The following is a 26,649-nucleotide window of genomic DNA, read 5'->3' as shown; positions in this document are numbered from 1 at the left end:
AAAGCAATACTAAGCAAAAAGAACAAAGCTGGAGGCATTACACTACCTGACTTCAAAATATACTATAAAGTTTTAGTAACCAAAACAGCATGGTGTTGGTATAAAAACGGACACATAGACCAATGAAACAGAATAAAAATAAAAAAGTAAATCCACGTATTTATAGCCAACTGATTTTCAACAAAGATGCCAAGAATACACAATGGGGAGAGGACAGTCTTTTCAAAAAACAGGGCTGGGAAAACTGAATATTCATATGCAGAAAAATGAAACTAGACCCTAACTCTCATCATATACAAAAATCGACTCAAAATAAAGACTTAAATGTAAGACAAAAACCATAAAACTACTAGAAGAAAATGAAGGGGAAACACTACAGGACATTGGTCTAGACACAGATTTTATGGCCAAGACTTCAAAAGCACAGGCAACTAAAACAAAAAACAAATGAGATTATATTAAACTAAAAAGCTTTTGCACAGCAAAGGAAACAATTAACAGAGTGAAGGAAAAACCTGTAGAATGGCAGAAAATATTTGCAAACTATTCACACAACAAGGGACTAGCACAGAATACCCAAGAAATGCAACTCAACAGCAAAACAGCAATGACAACAACAACAATAATAATAATCTGATTAAAAACTAGGCAAAGAAACTAAACATTTCTCAAAAGAACACATACAGATGACCAAGAGGAGTATGAAAATATGTTCAACATCACCAGTCATCAGAGAAATGCAAATCAAACCACAAAGAGATATCATCTCACTGCAGTTAAAATGGCTATTAGTAAAAAGCAAAAAGTAACAAATGCTGGTAAGGATGCAGAGAAGAGAAAACTCATAAAGGCTGTTGGTGGGAATGTAAATTAGTACTGTCACTATGGAAAACAGTATGGAAGGTCCTCAAAAAACTACAAATAGAATTACCATATCATCCAGCAATTCCACTACTGGGTATTTATTCAAAGAAAAGGAAATCAGTATGTCAAAGTGATCCCGATACCCCCCATGCTTACTGCAGCACTTATTGTAGCTATTCACAATAGCTACTATGTGGAATCAACCTCAATATCCATCAACAGATGAGTGGATAAAGAAAATGTGTATACGCACAATGGAATATTATCCAGCCATAAAAAAGAATGAAATCCTGTCATTCATGGCAGTATGACTGAGCCTGGAGAACATATGTTAAGTGAAATAAGTCAGGCACAGAAAGATAAATACATTTTCCCACTTATATGGGAGCTACAAAATTTTATTTAGCTCATGGGAGCAGTATTGTGGTTATTAGAGGCTGGGAAGGGTGGGGGGAAAGGAGGATGGGGAAAGGCTGGTTAATGGATATGAAAGTATAGCAAGATAGGAGGAATGAGTTGTGGTGTTCTGTAGCACTGTAGGATGACTATGGTTAACTATAATTTCTTATATATTTTCAAAAGGCCGAAAGAGTGGATTTTAAATGTTCACCATACAAAAATGATATATGTTTGAGATTATGGATATGCTAATTACCCTGATTTGATTATTATATATTGTATACATGTATCAAAACATCACTGTGTATCCTATAAATATGTACAATTATTATGTACCAACTGGAAATAAAAGGAAAAAAATAGGTGAATGAATACTGAGATATACTTTTGACAATCTCCAAGGGCTAGAGAAACAAAAGTCAGAATCCTGAGTCTATAAGTCATGGTGAAACTTCTTAAACAATCTCTCATGTTTGGCTAGGAAATTGAATAACTATACTTAAAGAATACATGTAAATTTTAGATAATGAGGTTTTATCTACATTTACCTTAAGCTTGAAATAGATTGAGGTTACCCATGATTACTAGTGCCCCAAGCAAGATGCCTGGCAAAAGCTGATTAAAATTCATTCCAGAGAAAGAAAATGTTATAAGCCCCAAATTATTTCCAGGCAGAAGTATTTAATACAACTTCCAGCATAAAAGCAAAGAACCAGGTTTATGTGGAAACAAAACACCATGAAGATACAATTTTAAAGCACACAACAAAAATAGACCCATGGGGATCCCAGTTATTGGACATATCAGAAACAGATGCTAAGACCATGAGCTTATTGTGTTCAGGATATAAATGCCAAGCTCGAAAGTTTCAAGAGGAAACAAGAAATTATACAAAGTAACAATAAATTTGAAAAAGAACAAATAGAAGTATTTTAGACCATTTGTGCTGCTATAACAGAATGCCACAGACTGAGTAATTTATAAGAACAGAAACTTATTTCTCACAATTCTGGAAGCTGGGGGAAGTCCAGGATCAAGTCACCAGCCTCTGGTGAAGGTCTTCTTGCTGCATCGTCACATGACAGAAGGCAAAAACATAAGAGAGGGACAGGCTCCTTCCATCAAGTTCTTTTACAATGCCATTAATTGATTGATTCACGAGAGCAAATCCCTCGTGATCTAAATATCTCCCAAAATTCCCCACCTCCCAACACTGTTGTATAAAGGATTAAATTTTCAACACACAAATTTGGGTGGACAAATTCAGACAACAGCAAGAAGAGAGAATTACTAACCTTTAAGATGGGTGAACTATCCGCAATAAAGCCCAAAGAGTAAAAGGTGTTAAAATAAAAGGTAGAAATAGATGGGATAGAGTAATAATGTTAAAATATGTTTAATTAGAGTACTAAAATAATACTATAAAAATACAATGGAGCAGAAGCAACTTTGGAGAACATTGTAGCTGAGGATATCCTCAAAATGATGTAAAGGCATTAATTCACAAATTCAAAAATCCTATACAATGGACTTTGGGGACTTGAGGACAACAGTGGGAAGGGGGCGAGGGATAAAAGATTGCAAATATGGTACAATGTATACTGCCAGGTGATAGGTGCACCAAAATCTCACAAATTACCACTAAAGAACGTACTCATGCAATCAAATACCACCTGTATCCCAATTACTTATGGAAACACAAAAATTAAAAATTTTTCAACAAAAAAAAATCTGAACAGTGTTTGAGAGAGCAAACAGAAAAATCTAAATTCTAATGAATCCAGAACAGGATGATTATAAAGACATCATGGTAAAACTGCAAAATATCAGACACAAAGAAAATCTTAAAAGCAGCCAAAGGAAAAGAAATAGAATACTTTTAAAGGAATGACAGATTGACAGTTAAGTTCTTAACAGCAACAATGGAAGCCAGTAGACACTGGAATAATATTTACTATGTGCTGTGAGAAAAATGTCAATCTAAGATTATATCCTTAGAAAAAATGTTTTTCAATAATTATATAAAGACATTTTCAGAAAAACAAAACCTGAAATTGTTCCTCACCAGCAGCTTTGGACTAAAGGAAACTCTCAAAGTATTCTAACATGGAAAGACAATAATCCCTGATGAAAGGTCAGAGGTGCAAGAAGTAAGGAAGAGGAAAAAAACTGGCAAATATCTAAGTACATTTAAAACAATGTTGATTGTAAAAAAGCATACTATTATCTTATGGGGTTTTAAAATATCTTTAAAGCATGACAAAAATAGTATATAAGTCAAGAAGGATTAAAATGATTTAAAAAGGGAAGGTCCCTGCATTGCCCAGAAGGAGGAGGGGTTTCAATTAACTTTTGATTTCTATATATTAAGGATACATGCTTAACTTTCTAGGGTTGCTAGCTATTTGGAAAAGGGCTTCCAAATAATACAAAAGGAAACGGGACAATAAAAAGTACTCAGTCATTTCAAAAGAAGATCAAAAAGGAAGGAAATAGAGTCACAGAAATAGTGAGACTAAAATAATGCACAAAAAATTGAAAGATTTGTGCCTAAAGATATCACTTGGTACTGTAAATATAAATGAAATAAATACTCAAGTTAAAATTTAAAGATTATCTAAGAAAGAGTATTTGTTCAAGTTATCCATCGCTATACAGTAAACCATTCCAACTACCTAATATCTCAAAACAACTTACTATTACCTCTCTTGGTTCTTACTCAGCTGGGTGTTTTTTGCTTGCAATCAGGTGCAGTAGTGTACTGGTTAATACTTAACAACTAGCTCTCTGGGGAAAAAAAAAGAGAAATAAAACACTCTGTTTTGTAGCATTTGCCTGTTTCCGTGGCAGAAATACTCCTATTTCCATGGCAGAAATACTCCTACCATGGCCAATTTCAAGCTACCAAACTAACATCATTGAATACAGAGTTGGGAGTAAATTCACATAATTAGCTCTTATAAGCCAGTACAAGAGCCAGCTCCAGCACATTACAGTCATTTGAAGCCTTCTACATTTTTCTGGCACCAAAACTTGGAAAGCTAAGAGAGCTGGAGATTGGTTAGTAATTTTTGTATCTATTTGGCTTTTACAAGTCCAGCTTGAGCTTTTTCACAGTGTAACAATCTCAAGGTAGTCAGAATTCTTACATGGTAACAGACTTCCCCCAAAACAAATATTCTCAGAGACCAAAGCAGACTGTCAGACTTCTTATGATCTGACTTCACAAATCACGGAATGTTACTTCCAACATTAAGACTAGTCAAAGTCCAAGGAAAGAAAAAATTAGACTCTGCTACTCAATGAGACAGTAGCAAAGAATTTATGGGCATCTTTAATATGCCCACTATATTAAAAAGTTTAAAATAAAAGGCTGGAAAGAGGACATCTCCTACAAACACAAATAAAAAGAAGAGGAATGAATCAGCATAATTAATATAAAAAGTACTTCAAAGCAAAAACAAAAATCAGAAAGCAGAATTCTGAAGAAAGTAAATTCATAAGAGTGAAATGTTTAATTTACTAAAAAGATATACTAATTCTAAATTTGTATGCACCTAATAATACAACTTCAAAATAAATAAAGAAAAAACTGAATTCTAATATCTAAACAAATATACATTTATGGTAGAAAATTTTAACACATCTATGTCAATAATTGATAGAGTAGGCAGCTTTTTATAATGGTTTCAGTATAGATTTTAATAACATTACTAACCAAGTTAACCCTGCACCCAATAATGCATTATACACAATTATATTCAAGCACACATAGAATGTCCACAAGAACCAACTGTATGTTATGCCACCAAGCAAGTTCCCACAAATTAGAAAGATTGAGATTGTATATTCTCCAAGCACACTGAATTTTAATTAAAAAAAAAGGTAATTGGAACATAGTTATATGCTTAAAAGTTAATAAACATACCAATGTCAAATTTTTTAAAAATATGACATAAATTATAAAATACTTGGAACTGAAGGATAGTGGAAATGCTACATGTAAATACTGACGGGATGCAATGAAAACATTACATAGAAATGGATTACTTTAACGCGTATAGTAGAAAAGAAGAGCTAAAGAGTAATGACCTAAGCATTTATTTCAAGAGGTTATAGAAAGAAGCTAAAATAAACAAAAGAAAGTTGGCCAGGCATGGTGGCTCACTCCTGTAATCCAACACTTTGGGAGGCCAATGCAGGCGATCACTTGAAGCCAACAGTTTGAGATCAGCCTGGGCAATATGGAAAAATCCTGTTTCTACTAAAAATACAAAAATTAGCCAGGTGTGATGGCGTGAGCCTGCAGTCCCAGCTCCTTGGGAGGCTGAGGCAGGAGAATAGCTTGAATTTCAGAGGTGGAGGTTGCAGTGAGCTGAGGTTGCACCACTGCACTCCAGACTGAGGTAGACACACCAAAAACTCTGTCTCAAAAACAAAAAAGGAAAAGAAAATGAAAATAAAGTCAATGAGAGAAATAAAACTGAGAGCAGAAATTAACTTTTCTCCTCTTGCGTAATGCAAAAATCTTAAAAATGTTAACTCATTTCAATTCCTGAGTCATATGCTATTTTGTCACATTTTAAACATCATAAGAGATTAATATTTTGTTTACACAATTAATATTCTTTTAAATAAACATACAAAAACAGGTTCAACAAAGTTAAAAAGTGGGTTCTTTAAAAGAACTGATATGACAACCTCTTGTGCCGTTTATCCAGAAACAAGAGACAAACAAAAATAATATCAAGAATGGAAAATATCACTACAGATTCTGTAGAAAGTGTGAGCCTATAACTGAGAATTTTGATTAAGAATAGCTGAAAAAATATTATTTACATAACTGACTCAAGAGTAAATTAAACTCTCAATGGTCCTTTTACTATTAAGTCAGTAATCAGAAATATTACCACCAATCAAAATCCTGATGCAGATAACTTCAACAGTGAGTTCTCCAATCAAATAAGAATTAATTCAAAGATTATACAAACTTTTACACAAAATAGAAAATTGTCTGTAAGTTTTCAAAGATCATTCTTCTTTGTTAAGTATTCAAGTTATGCTAGATTCTTATTTATAACTTGAATACTTAACAAAGACGAAATTAGGAAGAAAAACAAGGACATATCAGTATCACCTGGAATAAAGATGCAAAAATCTTTTTGAAAATTTAACAAAATAAGTAGTATATAAAAAGGATTATAATTATAATCAAATGATATTTATCCAAGCAATTAGAGGTTGGTTTGCTGTAAGAAAATCATAAATCATAAATTGAACACATTAACATTGCCAAAGAAAAAATTTATACCTCCCTCAAAAGATGCAGATAAAATGTTGGATAACATTCAACCTCAATTCTAATGTTTTAATTTTTAATTTCTGTTTTGAGACATGATCTCACTCTGTCACCCAGGCTGAAGTGCAGTGATGTGATCATAGCCCACTGCAGCCTCAACCTCCCCAGATCAAGCTATCCTTCTAAAATCAAAAAGAGTGGGTAGAATAATTCCTAGAGCTCTCAAAGGGCTGGGAATATTTCACATTCCTACCAGTCCAAGAAGAGAGACCTCTTAATGCACAGGGCATTAGGTGGTGTCCTCAGGAGAGTATTGCTGTAATAAAAGGCCAAATTTGTCCTACATTAAAACCTGCTCTGTATGTGCACTAAGAAATCTTAAAATGAAACCTTTAAAGGAATAAATTGGTACAGAGCAACTTAATTTCATGTCAGAACTAACTCCAAGACACTTTAAAGCAGTTTTTCAACAGCAGCACTACTGACATATTGAACTGACTAATTCTTTATTGTTGGGGGGCTGTCCTGTGCACTGTAGGATGTTTGGCAGCAATTGGATGGTGTTTAGCAGCATCTCAGAGCTCCATCATTAGATGCCAGTAGCAATTCCCTAGCTGTAACAACCAAAAATGTATCCAAGCATTGCCAAATTATCCCCTGGGTGCAGGTAGAGGGGGCAAAACTGTTTCTTATTGAAAACCACTACTTTAAAGAAACACACACACACATGCACACACACACACACAATCCAGCATTTGACAATGTAAAATTTACAATGTCCAGCATTTTATCAAAGATTACTAGTCATGCAAAACAGCAAGAAAATATGTCCATTCAAGAAGATAGATCAATAAAAAGAAGCAAACTAAGGACAAAAATGTTAAAATTATCAGACAAGAAAGTCAAAACATCTATTAGACATATACTAATATGCTCAAGCATATAGATAAAAAGATGAATATTCTCTGGAGATATGTAAAGTAAATTTTAAAAGAGACAAAAAAATTTTATACAAATCAAAAATAAATATGATCTCTGAAATGAAAAATAAACTGTTTAGGATTAAAGATATGATACTGCAAAAGCAAAGATTAGTGAACTTGAAAAATGTGTCAATAAAAGATATTCAAAATGAGGCACAGAGAAAGAAAAATGAACAAAAATGAAGAACGCTTCAGTGACCTGTGGGACAGTATCAAACACTCTAACGTGTGTATCTGGAGTCCCAGAAGGATGGAAGGGACGAAAAAATTATTAAAAGAAATATGGCTTATTTTTTTCCTGAATTTGATAAAAATCATAAATCCACAAAATAATAAACTTCATTGCTAAATGTCTAATGTATAGGACATGCCTGGCACATAGAGAACACTCAGTAAGCATTTATTAAATGCATTTAATTAATGAATGTTCAATATAGGATTTGGGAAGACCTTTCTAACTAAATATGCAGACCTTAAAATCCATAAAGGGAAAAAGATGTATTTTAATTCATACACTTGTATAGCATTTATATATGACAAAATATAGTACAAACAAATGAACAGACATAACACAGGAGGAAAACATATTTGTGATGCAGATAATAGATAAACACACCACAGCACATGTATACCTATGTAACAAGCCTGCACATTCTCCACATGTATCCCAGAACTTAAAGTATAATTAAACAAATAAATAAATAATTTTTAAAATTCATCTATAGAGATACTTTATTTATTTATTTCTGAAGTAAAAGTAACAAAATTAGAGAAATGGAGAAGAAATTACTGGTTGCCAGTATTGAGAAAAGCAGATGTGGCTATAAAAAGGTGATTATCAGTAATCTGGTTGTTATGGAACTATGTTACATCTTTACCGTATCAATGTCAATATCCAGGTCGTGATATGGTGTTATGTTTTTGTAGCATGTTACTACTGGGGAAAACTTAGTGAAGAATACGTAGCATCTCTCTTTACTATTTCTTCAACCACATGTGAATCTAGAATTATCTCAAAATAAAAAATTTAATTAAAAATGTCAAAAAATAAACAGTTAACATCTATATGGTACAGAGAACTTTTTCAAATTGAAACTAAAATAAACTTTTTTCAATAGAAAAATAGGCAAATAATTTAATGGATAAATCAAAGAAGATCAAATACAAATCACCAAAATACATATGACGATATGCTCAAATTCACTAATGCTATATAGGAATTTAAAATTAAAGTAAGAATGAGACGTCATTTCATAGAGATCACATTGGCAGATAGTAAAACCACTACTGCTTCTTGAGATAGAAAGAGTGCTCATAACTGGTTGGTTCCAAAATACCTGGAAGGCAATCCAGCTACAACAGTTTTGATACTTCAATTCTACATCTGATTATTAATTTCATAGAAATAACACCAATATTTTAGGAAATATGTGAAATGATAGTACAGCATGGTTCATGAAGATAACAGAACACTTGACACATTGTGATTGCCCATCAGTAGGTAAATAATATATAATTGCACACTTACACTGTGGAATACTACATAGCTATTAAAAGCATTAGATTTGCAGAGACTGCCAAAAGGTCACCAAACATTTTGGAAATCTCTGCAAACTTTGGAAAAGAAACAATAACAAAAAACCTACCAGGTACATATACATATGTATGTGTATAGGTGTGTGTGTGTGTATATATATATATATATGAGTCAGTAATGATCTGAGTGCAAATAAAAAATTGAAAGAAGTATCACAAGGTATTTTGCATGGGATCCATGAGAGGGGAACACTGATGTGCATAGAGGACAAAAAATTAGAGACCAATCAAAAAAGGTAAAGAAATAAAGGAATGAAGGAAGGAAGGAAGGCAGACAGGCAGGCACACTGTAAAAAAGACATTTATATCAAAAGTTATGGATCTCTTTAAAATAATATATGTGTGCATATATGTATACATTAAATTAAAAATTTTAAATTTAAGATTATAATTATCTTCATTAAAACATTTTCTCAATGTTTAAGTTCTCGCAACGTGAGAAATTTTTTGTAAATGCTCAATTGCACAATAAATACTTACAACTATTAAGAATACAACAAAAACAAAATATTCTTGTTTGGCACATTTCATTATAGTTTCTGAGTTAAGATTTCACTCTGAAGAATAACTCAATACATAATGTCTATAGCAGAGTTGTTAAATTCGATAATGACGGGCAAAATTAAAATTAAACTAAAGAATAATTTGAAATTGGCAGGGAAGATGACTTAAACAACTGCAAGGAAGGCTAAAGCGTTAAGACAATTTTTAAAAATATACGCTTACCTCTTTCAAACATTCTGAGTCCTCCTCCCTCTGGCCTGTTCCCTCTGCAGGACCCAGACAAGGAGGAAGGCTGGGACTGAAGGCCATAAGGTCTGTCTTGGGTGGGCCCTCCTCAGAGCACACCCTCTGCCGCCTCTGCTGCGAGTACGACCAACTCCCTATCGCGCTGGAACACACCAGAGTGGACTTGACCGGCGCGCACGCGCCCTCGGTGGGCGGCGCCGAGCACCTCAGCGCGGTATACAGCAGCAGCGTGAGCACCAATAGGCTGGACACCGCGCAGATGGCGATGATCAAGTACACGTTGACGTCCACCAGCGCCGCTTCTGGACCCACAGCGCCTGCCAACGCCCTCGACGACGCCTTTGGCGCTTGGCCGCTCTCCAGCAGCGACACCAGCACCGTGGCTGTGGCTGTCAGCGCGGGCTCACCATGGTCCTTCACCAGCACCAGAAGGCGGTGGTGTGGCGCGTCTATTTCGTCCAGAGTGCGCGTTGTGCTGATCTCGCCCGTGTACAGCCCCACGCGGAACGGGATGTGCGCGCCGACCGCCGCCGGCTGCAATTCATATGAAAGCCAAGCATTGTAACCGGAGTCGGCGTCCACTGCTCGCACCTTTGCCACCACATGGCCCGCACCCGCCGACCGCGGCACCAGCTCGCTCACTGTGCCTCCAGCGCTGCCAGCCCGGGGAGTCAGCAGCGCAGGCGCGTTATCGTTCTCGTCCAGCACGAACACCTGCAGCGTCACGTTGCTGCCCAGAGGCGGCACGCCCGCGTCGCGCGCGCTCACCTGGAACTGCAGCAGCTCCAGCTCCTCGTGGTCCAGCGGCTGCAGCGCGTACACCTTGCCGCTCTCCGCGTGCACCGACACGTAGCTCGACAGCGCGCGCTCGCCCACCCGCCGCTCCACCAGCGAGTAGGACACCAGCGCATTCTCCTGCGCGTCCGCGTCCCGCGCAGACACCGTGAAGATGTGGCATCCCGGCGGGTTGTTCTCCTTCACGAACACCGTGTACTCGGGCTGTGCGAACTCTGGCGCGTTGTCGTTCACGTCGGCCACCTCCACGGACACGCTGGCCGTGGCCCACAGCGAAGGCGATCCCCTGTCACTCGCGGTCACCACCAGCTCATAGGCCGACACGCTCTCGCGGTCCAAGGCGCTGTCCAGCACCAACGAGTAGTAATTCTTGTAGGTGGACACCAGCTTGAAGGGGACGTGCGGCGTCAGGGTGCAGGTGACCTGTCCGTTTGAGCCAGAGTCACTATCGGACACACTGATCAGGGCAATGATGGCGCTAGGTGAAGTGTCTTCTCTGATGGGGAGTAACAAAGAAGTGATGGTAACTTCTGGGGCGTTATCATTTACATCTAGTACTTCCACCAAAAGGGTACAATAACCCGCCATAGGAATATTTCCTTTGTCAACTGCCTCCACGGATATTTCATACAATTTCTTTTCTTCGAAATCTAGTTTGCCTTTTGTCCTAATTTCTCCATTATTGGGATTTATGGTAAATGCATATACCACTGCAGGCGATACAGGCCTTCTAAATGAGTAGACGATATCTCCATTTGTACCTTCATCAGGATCTGTGGCATTTAGCTTGATCACTAATGTTCCATTGAATGCGTTCTCCAACACTGTCACTTTATAAACGGATTGGTAAAATTCCGGGGCGTTGTCATTCACGTCCAGAATTGTGATGAGCAGCTGAACTGTGCCAGTCAGCTCGGGTTTACCTCCATCACTGGCTGTCAGTAATAAACTATGTTCCTGAATTTCCTCTCTGTCCAATGTTTTCCTCAGTATAAGTGATAATGAAGACATTTGCTCACGACTATTTTGTGTGTCCAAAGCGAAATAATCGTTGGGATCCAGTCGGTAGGTCAATGCCGAGTTTACACCAATATCTGCATCGGATGCGCCATCTAGCGGAAATCGAGTTTCCGGTGGTCTAGATTCTGCAATGATTATTCGTTTCTTGCTTTCAGGGAACATGGGAGGGTTATCGTTAATGTCCCTCACCTCCACGTCCACATGGAAAACCTGCAGCGGCCTGTCCACGATCACCTCCAGGTGGATGCTGCACTCCGCGCTCCGCCCGCACAGCTCCTCGCGGTCGATCCGAGAATTCACAAACAAAATGCCATTCTGCAGATTTACCTCCAGAAGGTCCCCGTGTGTTTTGGACGCCACCCGGAACAGGCGCGGCACCAGCTCCGCCAGCTCCAGCCCCAGGTCCTGCGCGATGCGGCCCACGAAGGTGCCGTGTTTTGCTTCCTCGAGGACGGAGTAGTGAAGCTGGCCACTACCGGTCTCCCAGTTTGCGAGAAGCAGAAGCCAGAGCAGTAGTTGCCGCGGCCTTGGGCCTCCTTGCCAGGAAAACAGCATGGTACACTACAAAAAAAACTTCAGAAATATCTGCAATATATAATACCTTATCTTAAACTGCCTCTCAATTTTTGTGGCTTCCCAGTGCGAGAGGATTTGCTAGCGGTATTCCGCTTTCTGGTAAATTTTCTGCAAGAAGGAAGAAACGGCGGCTCTTCGCGGAAACGTTCTCAGTGAAGAGCGACACCATGCGCATGAATGTGTAAGTGTAAAAATGACTCAATCTTCATATTTTCCACTGATGTGGGATTTTTTCCGTTGCATTTCCTGACATTTTCACTGCAAATACGTCATTGAAGATTAAGTGCTTACCTTCCCAGAAACAGTAAATCACTCCATTCTGTTCAGTATTGGATATTAGCTGACAATTGGTCGATGAATTTCATCTTGCCACAAATTTATTTTTCCCACAAATTTATTTTTCCATGTGTAGGACTTCCATGCAGAATTTTAAAAGACGGAGAATATTTGACATTTGTTTTGGAACAATTGATCTCTAGTTCTGTATAGTCATGTAGGTTTTTGTGGGACTGTCCTCTTCCTGTGATATTTTTCAAGACCTCCTCATGCAACAGCCATTGATTCCAAAAAGAAACGTAATAATCACACAAGAATAACATGGGTGAAGGTAAAAAACATTGGTAAGTGATATATCAGCTTTTAAATAAATATACCATATTTGTAAATTTCCCTCAATGTGACTTGAGATGTGGATAAAATATTTATATTCGAAAGAAAGTGTTTAGTAAATATGTGTGTGATTTCATATGTAAGTGTGTGTATGTGCATAAACACAATAATTTAGACAATTTAGATACAACAATGCTTTAAAGCTTTGGATTCTGTTTTTGTAAAATATGCCTGGAACTAGTATCCTATTTATTTAATAGAATTTAAATTACTACCAGTTGGTTAAACTTTCCATTTTCTCTCTCCATCTTATTTCATCATCACTGAGTAAAACCTTACCATCATTTAAATTGACTCTAATCTTCCAAGAAACAAGTTAGGCAAAGATGTTAACATATCTTTAGCAAAGAAGAGAGGAAGAGGATCTTACTTTAATATATTGTTATAACTATTTCTACCAAGCCATAAAGTCCCAGGCCAAATATTGTAATGAAAAATATATCATAGCTCCAATAATTATCTTGCCTGTTCTGTGCACAACTCTATAGGAAATGACTGTTGGGTTTATTTCCATAGCTCTGCTTTCCTCCGAAAATTTAGGCAGAGTATTTGGTATTCACTTGCCCTCATCATCCTCTCCTGCTCCATTACTTTTACTAACATAGTATTCCTTTTATAATGGATATTGTTCCTTGACTCTTTCTAATTCTTTCTATCAGACCCTACATTTCTTTATTTACCTCTTCACATAATTAGACTACATAGTCAACCATTTAAAATATGCCCTTCCAGACACGCTAGAATCATTCACCTATTTATATTACTCCTCTAACATTCTTTTTAGTCTCCAACACAGTTACCCTAACAATCCATTTTCTCTATTCTTCCTGTTAAGCTGCTCAATATAAAGTAGTCACTTAGCCATGATGATTACATTGTCTTCAAGTTTACTCTCACCTTTACCTCAATTAGGCTCTCAAGTGAATTCATAATTAATTCCTCCCTCTTGCTTAAAGAGATTCTTCCATATTCTCTTCCCTCTCTTCTCAAGTTCTCAGCCTCATTTCCATCAGTTCACTTTCAGATGATTCATACATTGAGAGATGTCAACAAACAGAAATTCAATAGCTCTCTTCTTATGTCATCATTTTTCCTTATAGTATTTGTTTTCATTCTCTACTAATTCTAAGGAAAAACTGTTCCCACTTTTAAGGTCAACCATATGCTCTTAAAAATTATTTTCTATTCTCTCTTTCATAGTTTTCATCTACATTCTCCTGCTGCCTGTCTTATTTTTAGTATCTTATTTTTTACTTGTTTCTTTCCCTCACACTATGAAGATATTCAAACATCTTTAACTAAAATATGTACACACACAAAAAAATTTAAACATTCTACTTCTGGGGGGAAAACCTATTCTGTTTATCTTTTCCCTTCACCCTTAACTTCTAACATATACTTTATACAATGCACTTTGAGTTTTATTTCAGATTTCTGTTGTCTTTCATCCTGTGATTTTAAGCCTACTATAATAGGTTGAATGTCGGTTCCCAAAAAGTTATGCACACATCTTAATCCCTGGAACCTGTGGATTTTACTTTATATGATGAATGATGTGATTAAGTTGAGGATCTTGAAAGGAGTTTATCCTGAATTATCCAGATGGGTCCTAAATACAGTCACATGTACCTTTGTAAAACCAACACATAGAGAGAGACATGGAGAGGAGGGGGCAATGTGACCATGAAGGCTGAGAAGGCTGAGATTGCAGTGGTGCAGCCACAAGCCAAGGAACACCAGCAGCCATCAGAAACTGGCTGGAAGAAACAAAAACCCGTTTCTTCCCTGGGGCCTCCAAAGAGAGTACAACTCTGACCACACCTTGACTTGGACTTCTGGTCTCCAACACTGTGAGAGAATAATTTTTTTGTTGTTGTTTTATAGTACCCAGTTTGTGGTCATTTGTTATAGCAGCCATAGGAAGTGACACACTTACCCTCTTAAGTACCTGAACACATTGCTTTTCATTTTTCAGTGTCTGCCTTGGCAATTTTATTATTTCATGAATTTATTTTTTCCCTAAATGAGTATTCCCAAAATGTATGTCAATAATCTCTTCTGAGATCTAGACCCATATTTCCAGTCACAATGGTATTCTCCTAGGACCTCAAAGTAACATTTTCTTAAATGTTCATCTCCATTCCCTGCCTGCTCAAATACACACAAACTGTTTATCTAGCTCTGTCCTGCAACTTGGTTAATGGCAATCTCATCTTCTCAGTTGAACAAACTAAAAAAGTGAGAGTCACCTTCCACTTTTGTTTATCTCTTATCATTTGTATTGAATTTGTCATTATCCAGCTGCTTCTACTTTGCCAATGCCTCTTGTATATGTCTTTTTCAATTCATTTCTACTACCACAATTTAAGTCTCCATTACTTGCTACCTAATTTATTATAAAAGAAATAGTTTTCCTGCCTTCAGAATCTCCCCTGCTCTAATCCCTCAAGTACCACCTTCATTTACCATCATAAACTGTGCAGTTGTTCATGCTTATCTCTTCATCTCTAATACTTTCTTGGTAAAATGTTATCTATCTTTCAAGACACTTTTCAATAAAACATCTGATTTCTAGGGCTTACTCCCATTTCAAAGGTAGAGGGGATTGCCCAGGTGATACATTTCAATACCATGTATTTATTTAAAATTATTGATTGAAGCTGAGAGAGGTGGAGCCTGCCTGTAGTCCCAGCTACTTGGAAGGCTGAAGCCGGAGGATCACTTGAGCCCAGAAGTTCAAGTCCAGCCTGTGCAACATGGCATTTTTTTAAAAAAAGTGATTGAACATGTACTATATTCCAGATCCTAAAATAAAGATATGTAAGAAAGCAGATATAAGCCTGGAAGTTTTAATGCCTTCACAACCAGGTTCGGGTATGTAAGACTTTATTTCCTGGTTAAAGAGAAGCCTCTGGATATTTTTATAGAAATAGAAAGTTAAAATATGTAAAATGCACACAAGAAGATTCACTTAATAATAGGCACAGTACAGTGGCATACCATGATACGTTTGGGATCATCCAAAACTGGGTTTGAGCCATGGTTGGTACCAACTGTACTGTATGGTACAGATGGTCAAATATTTTAAAATTGAGAAATGATTTTATTATATTTCATGTAAATAAGAGCAGTACAGTAGCTATTCCCACTTGAAATAAAGAAGGTATTGCGTGAGCAATGAAGAAAATCATTCATCGTATGTCAGACATATTATTTATATTATTGTGATAATACCTGGAATATAATGTGAAAATATCTAGATTATACTGAAATTAGAATGGTGATCAAGAAGGCTATTTTAAAAGCCAAAGCACATGAGGAAGAGTTAAGCCATTAATGGTATCTGGTGACTCTTTCTACCATTCTTGCAACTTATCTGTAATCTTGAACTTATGAACAAATTAAAATAAATTTTAAAGTTATCAAACATCTGGCCAGTTTTAAATCTAATATACTATTATTTTTCAAGGTTAACCAGTCATATAATAGAAAAGATTATAGAAAAAGAAAAATTTTAAGTGTGGTTCTCCATGGCCTCCATTATATCTCTATATTTCCTTCATTAATATTACACAGATACATAAAAGTTCAAAATGAGTAAGAATGACCACAAAATGAGACATGCAATAGTTTAAAGGATAAAATCGTAAGAAAAATAAGAGAATGTAGTAATAACCTAAATGGAAGTTCTTCAGGGAAACAAATATATCTAAATAATATAACTTACTTCACTGGGAGGACTTAAACAATCTTCTCGAGACAGCTGAAGGCTTGGACTGAAGGCCATGAGGTCTGTCTTGGGCGGGCCCTCTCCAGAGCACACCTTCTGCCTCCTCTGCTGCGAGTAAGACCAACCCCCCACGGCGCTGGAGCAAACCAGTGTGGGCTTGCCCGAGACGCACCCGCTCACAGTAGGAGGCGCAGAGCACCGCAGCGCCGTGTACAGCAGCAGTGTGAGCACCAACAGGCTGGACACCGCACAGATGGCGATGATCAGGTACACGTTGACATCCAGCAGCGCCATTTCGGGACCCACAGCGCCCACCGAGGCTCTCAACGACGCCTTTGGAGCCTGGCCGTTCTCCACCAGCGACACTAGCACAGTGGCGGTGGTCGTCAGCGCGGGCTCGCCATGGTCCTTCACCAGCACCAGCAGGCGGTGGCGCGGAGTGTCCGCCTCGTCCAGGATGCGTGTCGTGCTGATCTCGCCCGTGTACAGCCCCACGCGGAACGGGATGCGAGCGCCAACCGCCGCAGGTTGCAACTCGTAGGACAGCCAAGCGTTATAGCCAGAGTCAGCATCCACCGCGCGCACCTTCGCCACCACGTGGCCTGCACCCACAGACCGCGGTACCAGCTCGCTCACCGCACCTCCCGCGATGCCAGCCCGAGTTGCCAACAGCGCTGGCGCGTTGTCGTTCTCGTCCAGCACGAACACCTGCAGTGTCACGTTGCTGCCCAGAGGCGGCACCCCCGCGTCGCGCGCGCTCACCTGGAACTGCAGCAGCTCCAACTCCTCGTGGTCCAGCGGTTGCAGCGCGTACACCTTGCCGCTCTCCGCGTGCACCGACACGTAGCTCGACAGAGCGCGATCGCCCACCCGCCGCTCCACCAGCGAGTAGGACACCAGCGCATTCTCTTGCGCGTCCGCGTCCTGCGCCAACACAGTGAAGATGTGGCATCCCGGCGGGTTGTTCTCCTTCACGAACACCGTGTACTCGGACTGCGCAAACGCCGGCGCGTTGTCGTTCACGTCGGCCACCTCCACGGACACGCTGGCCGTGGCCCACAGCGAAGGGGAGCCCCCATCCCTCGCAGTCACCACCAGCTCATAGACCGAGAGGGTCTCTCGGTCCAGGGCGCTGTCCAGCACCAACGAGTAGTAATTCTTGTAGGTGGACACCAGCTTGAAGGGGACATGAGGTGTCAGTGAGCAGATGACCTGTCCATTGGCTCCAGAGTCACGATCCGACACGCTGATCAGGGCGATGACGGTACCCACCTGAGCATCCTCTTGCACAGGGAGCGACAATGAAGTAACCACTACTTCAGGGACATTGTCATTCACGTCCAGAACTTCCACCACGACCATGCTGTGACCTGCCATGGAAGGAATCCCTTTATCAATGGCGTTAACCTGAATTTCATAGGCATTATTCTCTTCAAAATCCAGTTCACCATAAATTTTAATTTCACCTGTGTCTGGATTTATTGAAAACACACATTTCTCACTCACTGGCAAAATCATTTTGATCCCATAGGAAATTTCTGCATTCAGTCCTTCGTCTGGATCGGAAGCGTTTAGTTGGATCACTCTCGTGTCGTTTTGGACATTTTCAGACAAAACTACTTTGTAGCTGGGCTTATCAAACGCCGGACCATTGTCATTCACATCCAGGACGGTTATTTGAATCTGAACAGACCCTGTTAGCGCTGGTTTACCGCCATCGATTACCATCAGCAATAAATTGAGCTTTGGCGTTTGCTCTCTGTCCAATAACTTGCGAAGAACTAATTCAGGCAATATACTTTTATCTTTTTTTGTTTTTATTTTAAGCTCAAAATGCTCATTTAGACTTAACGTATAAGTCAAAAGAGAGTTTACGCCGATATCCGCATCAGAAGCGCCCTCTAGAGGAAAATGAGAGTCCAGAGGCGCAGATTCAGAAACAGGTACCTTTTGTTCCCTTTCTCTAAACACCGGCGGATTGTCGTTAATGTCCTTCACCTCCACGTCCACATGGAAAACCTGTAGCGGCCTGTTCACGATCACCTCCAGGTGGATGCTACACTCCGCGCTCCGCCCGCACAGTTCCTCGCGATCGATCCGAGAATTCACAAACAAAATGCCATTCTGTAGATTTACCTCTAGAAGGTCCCCGTGTGTTTTGGACGCTACCCGGAACAGGCGCGGCACCAGCTCCGCCAGCTCCAGCCCCAGGTCCTGCGCGATGCGGCCAACGAAAGTGCCGTGTTTGGCCTCCTCCGGTACGGTGTAGTGGAGCTGACCGCTCCCCATCTCCCAGGCTGCGAGGAGCAAAAGCGAGAACAGCAGAGGCTGGGATCCCGGGCCTCTTGGCCAGATAATCATTGCAGAAAATGAGGCCCTGAGTTGGGACAATCAGTTTTAAAGGATCGCTCGCCTGAGGTATTCTATGAGCAGTCACCCTTTTCTGTAAGTACATATTCAATAATTTTTTTCCAGCATTATGGTCAATATGGAGTCGATCCTATTCCGTGAATGGTTGGAATGTGGGTGCGGAGAAAGTATTTTCCTGTTTCACCTTTTGAGTGTAGAGCGACATCCTGTGACTGATTATGTAAGTACAAGAAAGATTCTGAGGTTCTTTTTGTTTTAGCCACCTCCTGGGTCACTCTAAATTCTACTGTTTCGACTTTGGGACATTTTTCATGGATAATTTATAAATGCAGATTTAGTGAATATACATGATATTAGTAACAAAACATCAATAATTTTATTACACTGTAATTTAAAAATATTTTCTGCTTCAAAGTATCATAAATTTTTTCAAATGCAGTATGCTAGAAGCCACATTTAAACTATCCATGGAAAATAATATACAGAATAATATACATCACCTCTGCCCATATCCAGCTGACAAATTACACTGTTTCAGTAACTTTTAACCTTCACAAGCACTCCATCATAACATTTTAGAAAAAGTTAAGAATTTCATATTTAACAAAGAATAAGAAACTAAAATATATCTATTACTAAACAATATTTCACTTATATAAATTGTCTTATTCATAAATCTGATGAAAGAATTCATCATAAATATGAAGAGTGTTATTGTTTTTTGGTTCCTTGATGCTTGAATGTGATAACTTTTCACATAACTGCTCTCATTTCCATTACATGCTAAAACAAAGCTCAGGAATAGATTCTGGAAAGTTTTACTCTAGCAAATGTAAAGCACTTTCATCTGAAATATTTAGTTGAAGCCTCCAAATTTCACACTATCCCAAAGTAACAATGGAGCACGAATATGAGAAAGATCTCTCAAAGTGTTTTGGAGCCTAATCTCTTTGACTAAAGTCAAGAGACTAAGAAGTTGATATCAACCTTTTGCTTTTTCTCTAAATCTTTCCCTACAGGTCATTTAGTAGTTAAGATATGCTTCTCTTCAGAAAATCAGAATGGTGACTGTGATGCCAGGGGGACTCAAAAGACCTTTCATGATTTTGTTCACTAATTCAAGATCAACTTTAAGAGAAAACAAAACACAGATAAGATCCTACAGCTCATTGTGAACAAGTACACATAGATTTCGTAAGTAATACGTCAAAATCTTTAAACCAATTTGTTGCCATTCATTCCTTTTACATATAATAATAAAGGCAACTGAAATATGACACCTTTGCAAAACCAGAAAAGAATAATGAAGAAAGGCTCTAAAAGTATAAGATAAATCAACTATAAAACTTTAAGTAATCAAAAACCTATTTGAATTTTGATGCCATCAGGCTAATTATTTAAATTTTCTAATATTACCACCAAGCCACCAAGTTTCTTCCTATTTTTCATTTTCAAAGTAGTGAATGTACTATAGGTGCTAAGGAACTTTTTTTTTTGGAGATGGAGTTTTGCTCTTGTTGCCAAGACTGGAGTGCAATGGTGTGATCTCGGCTCACCGCAACCTCTGCCTCCTGGGTTCAAGCAATTCTTCTGCCTCAGCCTCCCAAGTAACTGGGATTACTGCACATGCCACCACGCCCAGCTAATTTTGTATTTTTAGTAGAGACAGGGTTTCTCCATGTTGGTCAGGCTTGTCTCAAACTCCCGACCTCAGGTGATCTGCCCGCCTCAGCCTCCCAAAGTGCTGGGATTACAGGGGTGAGCCACTGCACCTGGTCATGAGATTTAATTTTAAAAAATGGGTGACTGAGCAGGACTCTATCTCAAAAAAGAAAAAAAAAATGTGTTATGTAGTTCTCACACACTCTTCAACTTAAACAAATTGCTAAGCCAATAGGAACATCTAGGTTTAGTTTAATACTTAACCAAACCAGAAAACAAGTTAAAATTATAATTTTATATCATAGAATGCAATCTTGGCAATTAAGAATAAGTCCAAAAGAAACAACTTTGTAGAAATCAGTCCAAGTAATTTGAATTATCTAAAATAAACATTGGTTATTTATGTGATATAAAAATAATAATTTACAAATTTTTAACCTGTACTGAAGACATTGCAAAGTCTTTAAAAGATCCTGAGTTATTCCAAAAACTTCATCTGGAGATGAGTAATGTATGTCCTATCTAATCTTCACATTTATTATATTTACAAAGTTTCATAAGTGGTTTGATGGTTTAACCACTTTTGAGTCTGAAATATTTTATATTTTTATCTTGTTGCCTTCTCTTGAATACTTAAAGAATGTTTTTAGCCAATTAATATTAAGGTGCAAAAGTTCTCAATCTAAAGTCTATGAATGGGCTTCAGCATAAACTCTTTGAATATTGTGCCAAATGGCACAATATTATTGAACGTTATGCCTCTATAAGGGGGGAAATAGCTAGATGTGATTCTCAAAATGGTCAGTAATTCCACCACTCTACCTGTAGTAAGAATAACAAAATATGAAGAATGACTCAAAAGTAATTGACCTTTGCTCAAATCTTCAGATGGGATTATATCATGCGGAAAGAAAATTTCAAAAACATTAAAGATAAGGCATTAAAAGAGCAGTTAAAATGTGAGGTGAATGAAACTGATCATTGTCAGTAGGTACTCACATTAATATATTTAATTTTTTCTCTGCTAGATGAATCTGAAAAGCTTCCTAGTTTCCTTTGGAAAAATAAATCAGGCCATTTTGTTTGAGTATGCAATAGTCGATAAATCTCTTGCCTTTTCACGGAACAAAATCAAAAATGGACAAAAATTTTTTTTTGTTTTTTCAGTTTGGGGGTCCCACAATGATAGTTCACTGCAGCTCTGAACCCCTGGACTCAAGTGATCCTCCCACCTCAGCCTCCCAAGAAACTGAGACTGCAGGTATGCACCACTAGGTCTGGCTAATATTTAAATTTTTTGTAGAGATAGGATCTCACTATGTTGTCCAGGCAGGCCTCAACTCTTGGGCTCAAGCAATTCTGCCTCAGCCTCCCAAGTAGCTGGGATTACAGGCCTGAGCCACTTTGCCTGGCAAGAACATGAAGAATTTTAGTTATATTATTTCCATAAAAGCAGCATGTAAGAATGCAAGGCTTAACTTTTTTCTTCAAACAATATGAAAACAAGTATTATCACAGGAATAAAGGGAAAAGTAAAGACTGTTTCATAGATAATAAATTTATGATGAATATTTAACACTGAGAAAGAAAGAAAGAGAGAGAGAGAAATGAAAGGAAAGAAGGAAGGAAGGAAGGAAGGAAGGGAGGGAAGGAGGGAGGGAGGGAGGGAGGAAAGAAAACTGGCCAGGCATGGTGGTTCATGCCTGTAATCCTAGCACTTTGGGAGATCAAGGCACATGGATCACGAGGTCAGGCGTTGGAGATCAGCCTGACCAACATGGTGAAACCAGTAACTAAAAGTACAAAAATTAGCCAGGCATGTTGGCACATGCCTGTAATCCCTGCTACTCGGGAGGCTGAGGCAGGAGAGTCCCTTGAAGTTGGGAGGCCGAGGTTGCAGTGAGCCGAGATCTGACCACTGCACTCTAGCCTAGGGGACAGAGTGAGACTCTGTCTAAAAAAAAGAAAAAAAGAAAAACGAAAGAAAGAAAAGGAAAGGAAAGGAATAAAAGAAAGAAAAGTAAATCATGTCATACCTAATGGAGTATTCTAGGTCTGATACAAGCCTGAAGTTAGAAAAGCCAATGGATTAAGTGCAGTGGCACATGCCTGCATTCCCAGCTACTCTGGTGACTGAAGTGGGAGAATCCTCTGAGCCTAGAAGTTCAAGGCTACAGGTCACCTGTGAATAGCCACTGTACTGCCATCTGGACATCATAAGAAGATCTCCTCCCTTTAGAAAAAAAAACACCAATTGCTCTAACAATATGGAAATATCAAGGCAAAACTCTGCTAAAAGAGAAGAAGGAGTAATTTTAAATAATCCATAGTTATTATGGTCATAATTGAAGGTCATAGTTGAAGTGGCATGGGTACTTTAGTGAAAATAGTAATTATTTCTATTCAAGTGACTACAGAAGATTCATTCTTGCATCTTATTTCTTTCAATATGTTCTAACCAAATAATAGAAGAAACAGAACATCTATTGGTTAAAGAAGCCTGATTATTCTTATGATTAAAAGATTGAAGATGTGTAGCATTTGGCATTTCACGAACAGAATTTGTTATCTAAAACAATATTCAAAATGCTCATTAGTCATAAAAACTTTCCCTTAAAAATCCGTGAAAAAAAAATAGATTTTAAATAATTTCACATACACTTCCTGAGAGGTGAAATCTGTAGAAAACTCACCTGTCCTGGGTGACTTGACACTGCCTCCTGTCTTTCCCCTTCCTCCTCTTTATTCAGATCTGGAGGAAGACTAGGGCTGAAGGCCATGAGGTCCGTCTTAGGTGGGCCCTCCCCAGAGCACACCCTGTGCCGCCTCTGCTGCGAGTGCGACCAGCTCCCCACCACACTGGAGCACACCAGCGTGGGCTTGCCGGGAGCGCACGCGCCCTCAATGGGCATCGCGGAGCACCGCAGCGCCGTGTATAGCAACAGCGTGAGCACCAGCAGGCTAGATACCACGCAGATGGCGATGATCAAGTACACGTTGACATCCACCAGTGCAGCCTCTGGGCTCCCGGGGCCCACCAATGCCCGCGACAAGGCCTTTGGCGCCTGTCCGCTCTCTACTAATGACACCAGCACGGTAGCGGTGGCCATCAGCGCAGGCTCACCATGGTCCTTCACCAGCACCAGAAGGCGGTGGCGCGGCGAGTCCACCTCGTCCAGGACACGCGTTGTGCTGATCTCGCCGGTGTACAGCCCCACGCGGAACAGGCTGCGCGAGCCGCCAGCCGCCGGCTGCAGTTCATATGAAAGCCACGCGTTGTAGCCTGAGTCAGCATCCACTGCACGCACCTTCGCCACCACGTGGCCCGCACCCACCGACCGCGGTAATAGCTCGCTCACTGTGCCTCCCGCACTGCCAGCCCGAGTCGCCAGCAGCGCCGGCGCGTTATCGTTCTCGTCCAGCACGAACACCTGCAGCGTCACGTTGCTGCCCAGAGGCGGCACGCCCGCGTCGCGCGCGCTCACCTGGAACTGCAGCAGCTCCAGCTCCTCGTGGTCCAGCGGCTGCAGCGCGTACACCTTGCCGCTCTCCGCGTGCACCGACACGTAGCTCGACAGCGCGCGATCGCCCACCCGCCTGTCCACCAGCGAGTAGGATACCAGCGCGTTCTCCTGCGCGTCCGCGTCCCGTGCAGATACCGTGAAGATGTGGCAGCCCGGCGGGTTGTTCTCCTTCACGAACACCGTGTATTCGGGCTGCGCGAACGCTGGCGCGTTGTCGTTCACGTCGGCCACCTCCACGGACACGCTGGCCGTGGCCCACAGCGAAGGCGAGCCTCCATCCTGCGCGGTCACTACCAGCTCATAGGCCGACACTGTCTCTCGGTCCAGGGCGCTGTCCAGCACCAATGAGTAGTAATTCTTGAAGGTGGACACCAGCTTGAAGGGGACCTGGGGCGTCAGCGAGCAGGTCACCTGTCCGTTGACACCTGAGTCACGGTCAGACACGCTGATCAGGGCAATGACCGTGCTGGGCTGAGTGTCCTCTCGTATTGGGAGGGACAAGGAAGTCACGGTGACTTCAGGAAAGTTATCGTTGGTGTCTAAGATATCTACCCAGACTGTACAGTGACCTGCCATTGGGGGAGTCCCCTTATCTGTAGCCTGTACTTCAATTTTATAAAATTTGTTTTCTTCATAATCTAAAGTTCCATTGACCCTCACTTCTCCATTATTTTGATCTAGCGTAAATAAGGGTCTTCCATTGGGCTTAATTGACGTTAAGGAGTATGTTACCTCTCCGTTGACTCCTTCGTCTCTGTCTGTGGCGTTTAATTTTATCACAAGAGTCTCTTTAGCAGCGTTTTCCATAAGACTCACCTTGTATTCTGATTGATCAAACTCTGGATCATTGTCATTAACGTCCAAGACTTGGACTAACAGCTGAACGATGCCAGTAAGCTCTGGTTTCCCCCCGTCTGTAGCCGTTAGCAGCAAATTAAGTTCCGGAGTTTTCTCTCTATCTAGAGACTTCTTTAAAATAAGTGACAATCTTTTAATTTGCTTACTATTTGTTGATGAGTCTAAAGAAAAATACTCATTTTGACTTAGCCTATAGGTCAATAGAGCATTCTCTTCAATATCAGCATCAGAAGCTCCCTCTAGTGGAAAACGCGAGTCCGATTGCTTAGATTCCGCAATCCGCAGCCTTTGTTCTCTGAGAGAGAACACCGGCGGGTTGTCGTTAATGTCCTTCACCTCCACGTCCACATGGAAAACTTGCAGCGGCCTGTCCACGATCACCTCCAGGTGGATGCTGCACTTCGCGCTCTGCCCGCACAGCGCCTCCCGATCGATCCGAGAATTCACAAACAAAATGCCATTCTGCAGATTAACCTCCAGAAGGTCCCCGTGTGTTTTGGACGCCACCCGGAACAGGCGCGGCACCAGCTCCGCCAGCTCCAGCCCCAGGTCCTGCGCGATGCGGCCCACGAAGGTGCCGTGTTTGGCTTCCTCGAGCACCGAGTAGTGGAGCTGACCGCTCCCCACCTCCCAGAATTCGAGTAGGAGAAGCCAGAGCAGTAGTTGTGGGGTGCCCAATTCCCTTCTCTGAAAACTAAACATTGCATACGAAATTGGCTTCCAAAATAACTTCTTTACACTTACAGTGCCAGATTCTTCAGTTTCAGGTTAAAAATCTCTCTGAATTCTTGAGAAGTTTCAAAGAATCCTTTAACGGTGGCATCCGGTATGATGGAGTCCCTTTGTATGGGAGTGCCTGACTGTTCAGACCAACCTTTGAATGAACTTTTCACCAAGTAAAGAGCGACACCTTGCGCCTAAAATTGTGAGTACTGTGCACTACATTACCACCATAGAATTTCATGTTTTTGGTTTTTTCCCCTAAGGTTTTCCAAAGTGCTTATTTGTGGAATATTCAGATTATAAGTCATAGTGAAACAAAATATATATAGAAAAGGCATTTTATTTCTTGATTAACATCAAATTTAAATTATTGTGTCTATGTTTGACTTAGCATTATAAAATTATTCTTTTGCTTATCTAAAATACATATACAGAGAGAGAGAGAGAGAGAGAGAGAATTCAGTTGTTAAGGTGCCCTCCTGAAAAACTAGGGCCAAACATTTCCTAAAAGTGTTGTTCCTCATATAAAAATATTATCAAATTTGAATTGTTTTACTTTCAGTCTCCCTTGTTACTTTGGTTGCTAGGAAACTCAAAGAAAAATCTGAAGTTTTATAAAAGGAGCTCTTTACTCTGGGAGGCCGAGGCGGGGGATCACGAGGTCAAGAGATCGAAACCAATATTGGTCAACGTGATGAAACCCCGTCTCTACTAAAAATACAAAAAATTAGCTGGGCATAGTGGCGCGTGCCTGTAATCCCAGCTACTCAGGAGGCTGAGGCAGGAGAATTGCCTGAACCCAGGAGGCGGAGGTTGCGGTGAGCCGAGATC

The 26,649-nt window shown here is 40.1% G+C and overlaps 3 protein-coding genes across 3 annotated transcripts in view; all 3 read right to left on the bottom strand.

The window, feature by feature from the left end:
• Positions 1-12,699, bottom strand: part of PCDHA13 (protocadherin alpha 13) — a 61,212-nt gene extending 48,513 nt beyond the window's left edge. The window contains exon 1 of the mRNA XM_064366409.1: positions 9,868-12,699. Coding sequence (XP_064222479.1) covers positions 9,868-12,261 — 2,394 coding nt within the window. The 5' untranslated portion in view covers positions 12,262-12,699. The remainder of the gene's footprint in view (positions 1-9,867) is intronic.
• Positions 1-25,962, bottom strand: part of LOC135268088 (protocadherin alpha-12-like) — a 150,231-nt gene extending 124,269 nt beyond the window's left edge. The window contains 3 exon segments of the mRNA XM_064366267.1: positions 16,679-19,061; positions 19,063-19,181; positions 23,407-25,962. Of these exon segments, the coding sequence (XP_064222337.1) occupies positions 16,679-19,061; positions 19,063-19,181; positions 23,407-25,797 (4,893 nt within the window). The 5' untranslated portion in view covers positions 25,798-25,962.
• Positions 1-26,649, bottom strand: part of LOC105726972 (protocadherin alpha-9) — a 137,264-nt gene that overhangs the window by 89,748 nt on the left and 20,867 nt on the right.

The sequence above is a fragment of the Aotus nancymaae genome, unplaced genomic scaffold, assembly GCF_030222135.1.
Source record: "Aotus nancymaae isolate 86718 unplaced genomic scaffold, 86718_ANA_hifiasm-v0.15.2.pri h1tg000064l_1, whole genome shotgun sequence".
Classification (NCBI taxonomy): Eukaryota; Metazoa; Chordata; class Mammalia; order Primates; family Aotidae; genus Aotus; species Aotus nancymaae.
The sequence above is the reverse complement of the archived record's forward strand: the minus strand, read 5'-3'. Positions and strand labels throughout refer to the sequence as shown.